General features: G+C 41.9%; 1 protein-coding gene across 3 annotated transcripts in view; it reads right to left on the bottom strand.

Moving 5' to 3' along the window:
• Positions 1-648: 648 nt before the first annotated feature.
• The window catches only part of LOC141148693 (NXPE family member 4-like), a 174,317-nt gene continuing 167,262 nt past the window's right edge, over positions 649-7,703 (bottom strand). For all 3 annotated transcript variants that reach the window (XM_073636337.1, XM_073636339.1, XM_073636338.1), the window contains exons 5-6: positions 6,374-6,592; positions 649-4,245 (exon numbers count right to left, since the gene is read on the bottom strand). In XM_073636337.1, coding sequence (XP_073492438.1) covers positions 3,698-4,245; positions 6,374-6,592 — 767 coding nt within the window. In that variant the 3' untranslated portion in view covers positions 649-3,697. The remainder of the gene's footprint in view (positions 4,246-6,373; positions 6,593-7,703) is intronic.

Below are 7,703 nucleotides of genomic sequence, written 5' to 3'. Positions count from 1 at the left end.
CAGCAAATGATATCACCTGTGATGTATTTCAGTTATGTTGCAAACCTGACCTGTTAGCGGGCCCTGAGGACAGGAGTTGATGACCACTGTACTAGAGTAACAGCTGTTAGTCTAAGTGCCTGGACTTGTGGCACTGTCTTATGTGAGTGCAACTTGTTTTTCTGTTTGAATTTTTTTTTTAAATAATGTTTTTTTTGGTATGAATTTCCCTTTCTGGTTTGTGTGTTTCATATACGTACCTGAACCAATAAGTTGAGTATTTTTATAAAATTCCCTACTCCTTGAGCATTTCTGGTCCATTAAAGTCCCATTTTTTGAGGAACTTAGTTGTTACGTGTTGTATTAGGGATGTGGACCTGAACTAGCTCTTTCCCAATCAGTTGGCAATAACCCCTCCTGTCTTGTTATACAATAAGTTGAAGGAGTACGTGTTGATCTGAGTTTGCCTCCACTGAGCTGAGAGCACCTGAAAGGAATTATACAAAGCGCTGAAAGACCTTTTCCTTTTGGAGGGTCAACTCTCTCTGGTGAGTGATTGATTACCACTGGGGTGCAGGAATGGTAGCACTAATCCATATATGATCTCAGAGCACTATGTAGCACTTTTTTGGATTTATTTTAAGAAGTCACAAAAAAAATACAGATCACTGTGTTGAAACACTCTATTTTTATTTGCACATTTGCCAAGTAATTTAATCTGGATTCGCACAATATTTAAAGAAAAACCTTGTGGCGTTTTTGTGATTTTATAAACATTTATACATTGTGTTGAACTTTACTGATATATGTATATAACGTTTAATTGCTGCATATTGTAATATGTATATTGTCAACAGCTTGGCTGATAGACGGCTCACAGTACAACCTTCAAGCACAGCTTAACACTGATTCAAGTAAGCAAGTCTCAGTTTCAACTGTGAAGAGAAGACTTCTATCTGCAGGTTTGAAATGTCAAGTAGCTGTAAGAAAACCAGTGATAAGTTGGCAAAATAAGAAAAAGAGGCTTGCCTGGGTCATGAAGCACCGCCAGTGGACTACCGAAGTCTAACATAGGTCTTATGGACATTTTTGGTTCAACACGCAGGGTTTTTATACGCCATCGAGTTGGTGAAAGAATGGTTCTTTGGTGTCTGATACCAACTGTCAAACATGGAGGAGGAAGTGTGATGGTCTAGGCAGGGCCGTCTTTAATATTGCTTGTACCCTGGGCAAAAATTTTCTTGGGCCCCCTCCCACACAGAAATGTGCTGCCCTTTAGTAGATACACAGCAGTTCCATTAATTGTTAATGAAACCCTCACGCATCTGCAGACATGTGTCTTGGCACTGTGTGATTTTGAAAAAGGGTTAGGGACTTTCTTCCGCATTTCTAGCGCATAGAGGAACCCATTGAAATTAATAGCCTGCTCTAAACGCTACCTACATCTTTATCCACCTTTGCATCATAAAACCCCTGCTAACCTCTGCACCCCAAACTTCCCCCATCCTTGCCACTCTAATCCCCCTCCCCTTTAACTCTACCTGCCTCCTCTACTCATCTTTGCACCCACCTTTTATAACCCTTCTTGCTCACCTGTGCACCCCAAGCTGTAAATCCTTCTCTCCCTACCTCTGCACACCCCAAACTACCCTTCCCCACACTAAATTGCTTACCTTTGCAGAACAGTCTGATCTTACGCTGAATGACCACAGTTGTAGGAAGGACTTTCAAGCATGCCCCTTCAGTGGGCAGCATTCAGCAGAAGCGATGGTGAATATGACCTCAGGGGGGCATGATATACGTATGAATGCCACCTCTTTTTGCATATGAATGCTGCCGGTCAGCTGCTATTTACATATGAATGCCGGTATTTACATGTAAACACAGGGTCTGCAGGTGAGTCATCTGTACACAATAGGGCTGGGCAGCTTTAGTATCAGAACTTCACACTGAGATATTGGGACATAGCACAGGACTAAAACCTCAAGGGATGAGGGAATTTAAACTGGGATAGTTTGCAAGTATGAGGCAGCTGCTTGGGGCCCCACAACAATGACAGGGCCCAGGGCAGCTGCCCCTTTTGCCCTGCCTTAAAAACGGCCCTGGGTCTAGGGCCCTTTTGTGGGATCCAGTGTCAGCAACTTGCACAGAGAGAGTGGCACTCTGTACCAAAACTACTACCCCAGCATTTTGCAGCGTCATGCAATACCCTCAGGAATACATCTAGCTGGTCAAGGGTTCATCCTACAATCAGAGCTGCCTAAGAAGATAAGAACTAGACCATAGGCTTCAAATTATGGAATGGCCAGCACAATCAGCAGACTCAAACCCCATCAAGCTGGTTTGGGTTGAGATATCGCAGCAAAGAACAAAGAGAAGCACACTGCTTCAGGCAAAATCAGGTGCAGGATGGATCACAGGTACAAACCTCGGCTCACCACCATGGAAGACGAACAAGGCAAGGAATTGGTCGCACACTGGAACTCCAAATTATCTCGATGTCATCTGTCATCTTGTGAAATGTCTACCATTGCCTGTATCTGTCTGACCCTTTTGACAATAAAGATGACATCAAGATAATTTGGAGTTCCAGTGTGCGACCAATTCCTTGTCTTGTTAGTTTGGGATGAACTGAACAGAGGAGTGACAGCAAAAAACCTTACTTTTGTGAGAACTTCTGCAACAGTGTTGGGAAGAACTTTCCGAACAATATTTGATTTCAATCCATAAAAAGAATGCCACAAGTGTGTTCAGCTGTTATATCTACAAATAGTGGCTTTTTTGATAAGTCAAAAATGTTGATTACTTTTTTTAAAGAAAACGATGATGTCCAATTGTTTATTTTTTTCTATGTTTTATTTTCAGTGTACATTGAGACAATAAACTGTGTAAATTTTAAAAAAAAATGGAAAAATGGGGATGTTCTAACATTTTTAATCAGTAGTATGTTTATATAATATATATTGTGTAGGACGCCAAGTATGGGTTCTAGATGGGAGTACAAAAAATGTAGGTGAAAATCACCCAGCAGTTGAGGGGTTAACAGCTCACTGACTCACCAGTTAGGTGTGGTATATGCCTGATAGAAAGACTAAATTAGGAAAAAAAAACAACTGTATAGTACAGACTGTGTGAAACAGGCACTACAAATTATCCAAGCAGTGTAGTATAAAAAAAGTTTAATGAAATTTTTAAAAAATATGTAGAATAACATCCACTTGAAAAAGAAAGAAAGAAAGAAAGAGGAGGAAATGTGAGAAGAGAGGGGAGAAGAAATTATAAAGCCATTTTACTTTATCTTGCTGTGGATTAAATAAATGTTCTATGACCACTGAAGACTTTATGTAGTCTTTTTTCTGCCTGGACCTAAGTGCTTAACCAGCAGTCTAGACCGCCGACTTGTGATTATAGGCCCATAAACAGGTCCTCAAGCAACACTTTATGATAGGCCCAGAAAGTTTACTGCTGCAAATATTTCATGATTACTTTAGCTTCATTGTCTGTGATCTCCATCAGATACTTTAGCTCCTGTTTGGCCCTGTCTTCAAAACCAATAAAAACAACTGTAACAGAAAAGTGACCTTTTGTTTATGTCAAATACAACAAATGTCATTATGTCAGTGGATATGTTCTCTGAACTGTTAATTGCAGCTAAGGAATTAAAACAGTTTCCACTCCTCCATAATTGATGGCTCTCAGTCTCTTCTTGTTAAACCATTTATGAACAGGCAAAACTGAATGTCAGGCTTATAATACCCTCAAACGTATACCCCGGAGGGTGTACTGTCTCTGTTGCAGATGCCACCGTCATGTCCCAGGCATCTACAAAACCCACATTGATCCCTTGGAAAACCTCTTTAAGCACCAGGTATTGAGAATAACCATGAAAATCACCAGTTCTTTCAGGTGGAGCATTTCTTTCTCTGGTGTTTTCAGTTTTGATGATAACCTTGGTTTCTGGACTCCGGAGGAAGAGGCGTTCCACTGCTCTGCGGATGTTCAGTGCCCGTCTAATAAAAAGATTCAGAGGGAATTGTCGGAAGTGCTGTCCCATGGTAATGACAAAGATAGTGTCCTTTCCCCCACCTTGTCTATCAATCTGGCGGCTCGTGTACATGTCCTCCATGAAGTAGTAGAACTCAAAGCTCTCGAGGGGAAACCCGTGTCTTTTATAAGATACATAAATATCTTTTTCCATGTTTATAGCCTCAAGAGTCTTCTCCCAATGACCCCATCCAGTCTCGTGGTACCGAAAATATTTCACAACTGGGTGAGACAAGAAAAACCTACCATGTTATATATGCTCATTGGATAATATCATCATTTGCATGGTCTTTTAAAGTGTAAGTAAGGGAAAAATAAGAAATATTTATGTTTGCCATACATCTTTAAAATACATTTACGGTTCCCCCTGATTTTATCTCTTTAGAGACCAACCATGGGCCATTTTTCCATATAAGGGCCTGCAGCCAGTTAAAAAATATAAAAAAAGCAGCCAACCTTCGATATTTGCCTTCAAACCAAAGTTTTCCCTTGCAGTACTTTGTTTTTGGCACAAGATGTATCAATAATGCCCAGTGTAAGACAGAGGGCATGCTAAGAAGGAAGTCATGACTCCACCCCCTCATGGGGGCAACACTATGAAGTGTATTTATGCAGATAATTGAGCTGATGTCATTTCCTCCACATCACCAGGGGTCACCCACCCTTGGGGAAGATCAGGGAGGAAGAGGGGTCTATGGGTGGGATTTACTAAAACTAGAGCACACAGAATATGGTGCAGCTGTGCATAGTAACCTATACACCTACAGTATATAGCAACCCTTTATAGTAACTAGTTAGCTTCTAGGTTTTATTTTTAAAGTTTAATTGAACAAGCTGAAGTTATGCTGGCCATACATTATACAATTTTCTTATTCAATTTCCTTTAGATTGACCTTCAACTATTTAGTGTAAGGGCCTGCCTGATTGCATACAAGTTGAAAGTGTTTAGGTTTGACCTCATATTATATGGCTTTGGTAAATCTAAAAGAAAATTGTATAATCTATGGCCAGCCATAGAAGCTGATTAGTTACTATGCACAGCTGCACCGAATTCTGTGTGCTCCAGTTTTAGTAAATCCTCCCCTATGTGTCACATGCGAGACCATTAAAACATGACACAGGACAGCTCTGTATTTCTGATATGATGAGGACTGCCTCAATTTCATGGATGAAGGACATCCAGCATCGCCTAGGCCTCACCTCCCCATCATTACTGTTTTTGGTCTACCCTCTTCAGTCATTGGACTTTCAGTTATGGAGGCTCAGCATCAAATTTGGGTAATCTGCATAGGGTGTTCTGCATGCAATTGCAGCTTGCCTAGGAGCGCCCACTCCTCCAGACTGACACCTACCGGGCAAGGCATTTTGATATTTGCATAACAACAAATTAGAATAAACTTCAGCTTAATCAGACCAAAGGGGAGTAAATAAGAAATGTTCATAGTCAGGGTTTACATATACATTTAAGTGGTATTTAAGGTTCACCTTTTTTTCTTTTCTTTTCTTTTTTATAACAAGCATGTCATACCTGCTCTGTGCAATAGTTTTTCCCCGATCCTCCTTTTCTCGGGTCCCTCGTCTGCACTTCTCGCCCTTGAACAGTGCCCCCAATAACAAGCCGCTTTCTATTACTTGCCTGTATGCAGCAAGTTTAAGAGGCACTATTACTTCCACTAACACCAATTATGGGGAATTTTTCCTTTCACTGACAACAATGATGGGGCATTTTTCCTTTCACTGACACCAATTGATTGGGCACTATTCCTTCCACTGCCTCAGCAATGGGGCACTAGTCCCCCCACTGACACCAATGATGGGGCACCATTCCTGCCACTGACAATGATGGGGCACCATTCCTCCCGCTGACACCAATGACGGGCACTGATCCTCCCACTAATACCAATGATGATAATTTTTTAACTCCCACTGACCACAAAGCCTCAGATATTGTTTACACCCACTGGCACTGGGGCATTTTCTATGCCAACTCGCCACAGTCCGGCCTTCCTAAAGTCTAATAGACAGAAAGATGGCCCTTTATTTCGAAAGTTTGGAGAACGATGGTCTAGTGTATCATCTGATGTGGGCAGGATCGTTTTGAGTCAGCTGGACTGATTTTCTCCCCCCAACTTGTTCTTGACCACAATTGGCAGCCTCATTGACCAGTCATGAGGTTCCCCCTCTGAATACCATGCTTTCCATTTGGTCTAGTGCTCACTAGCCAGTAGCCAATAGTTAGACATTAAAAGTGAACTAACTTCATGGTTTAAATACGTATTTGCCTCTAAAAGAGTGCTCTGGAATTGAGGGCTCCTACCTTCAGGGTTCAGGCATGTTAGAAAGCACTTACTTTGGATGCCCTCTGTGAAGTGCATGATGAACTGTCGCAATGTTGAATCTCCAATCAGGAAGAGTTTCTTCCCCTGTAGGCATTTCACAAAGTCCTCTGCAGCTTTGTAGGTGGTCATTGTGCAGTAGGCAGGATTCCAAATATTATTAAAAAAGTATCCACTTGGAAACGTGGAATTCATTCCTGGTTGACATTTCGGCTTTGGAGTTAAAGTGGTTTCTGAAAGAATGATGGTTTTGCAAAGGTAGTTAATATTACATAGTAACATCGAAGGTATAAAGTCAGTTTTTAAAAGGACCACAAGTTCAACTTCACAAAAATTGTCCTTTGCATCCATAGAACTCCGAAGGGACCTATCTTTTTTAAGATTGTTTTGTGTAAAAAGGTCAGCTAAATGTGAAAGAAAGGTGTTCATGAAGAGAAAAAAGATACTGCTTTTTGCTTAAAAACCAAACTTAAAAAAGGTCCATCCACCTGAATTCACTGGAGTTACCATAGTCATAGCAGGCTATGCGTACTACACCACTTCTTTTAATGCTTGCTGTGGTGGTGGAAGGGTTGTGAGGATTTACAATAACCACTCCAATACTGGGCACTTTCACTCCCTTCCTACCCAGGCCAATTTTCAGCTTTCAACGCTGCCTCAATTTGAATGACAATTGCGTGTTCATGCAATGCTGTACCCAAACAACATTTTTATCAGTTTTTTAAGACAGACATAGCTAGTAATTTTTCTCCTCTACTGATGTGTGCTGATGAGGCTGCACTGACGGGCACCGATAGGCTGCACTGATGGGCACTAATTAGGCTGCACTGATGGGCACTGATTAGGCTGCACTGATGGGCACTGATTAGGTTGCACTGATGAGGCGGCACTAATATGCAGCACTGATGGGCATTGATAGACGGCACTGATAGGCGGCACTGATGGGCAGCCTTTATAGGCACTGATAAGTGGCACTGATGAGCACTTATAAGCGGCACTAATGGGCACTGGTGGGCGGCACTGATGAGCGGCACTGACAGATGGTACTGATAGGCAGCACTGATGAGGAGGCACTAACAGGCATCACTGATGGTCACTTAAAGGCAGCACCGATAGACACTGGCATCACTGATGGGCACAGTTGGGCATCAGAGGTGGGCACTGGCAGGCATTGTTGATGGGACTGCACTGATAATCAATGTACTAATTATCAGTGCAGACCCCTCCTGTCAGGAGAGCCGATAACGGGTACTTCCTATTTACACTGTGATCAGCTGTGATTGGATACAGCTAATCACATGGTAAAGAGCCTACATCATAGGCTCTTTACCGTGATCGGAGATG

The sequence above is a fragment of the Aquarana catesbeiana genome, linkage group LG06, assembly GCF_042186555.1.
Source record: "Aquarana catesbeiana isolate 2022-GZ linkage group LG06, ASM4218655v1, whole genome shotgun sequence".
NCBI lineage: Eukaryota > Metazoa > Chordata > Amphibia > Anura > Ranidae > Aquarana > Aquarana catesbeiana.
Note: the sequence above shows the minus strand (reverse complement) of the source record. Positions and strands in the feature narration are given on the sequence as shown.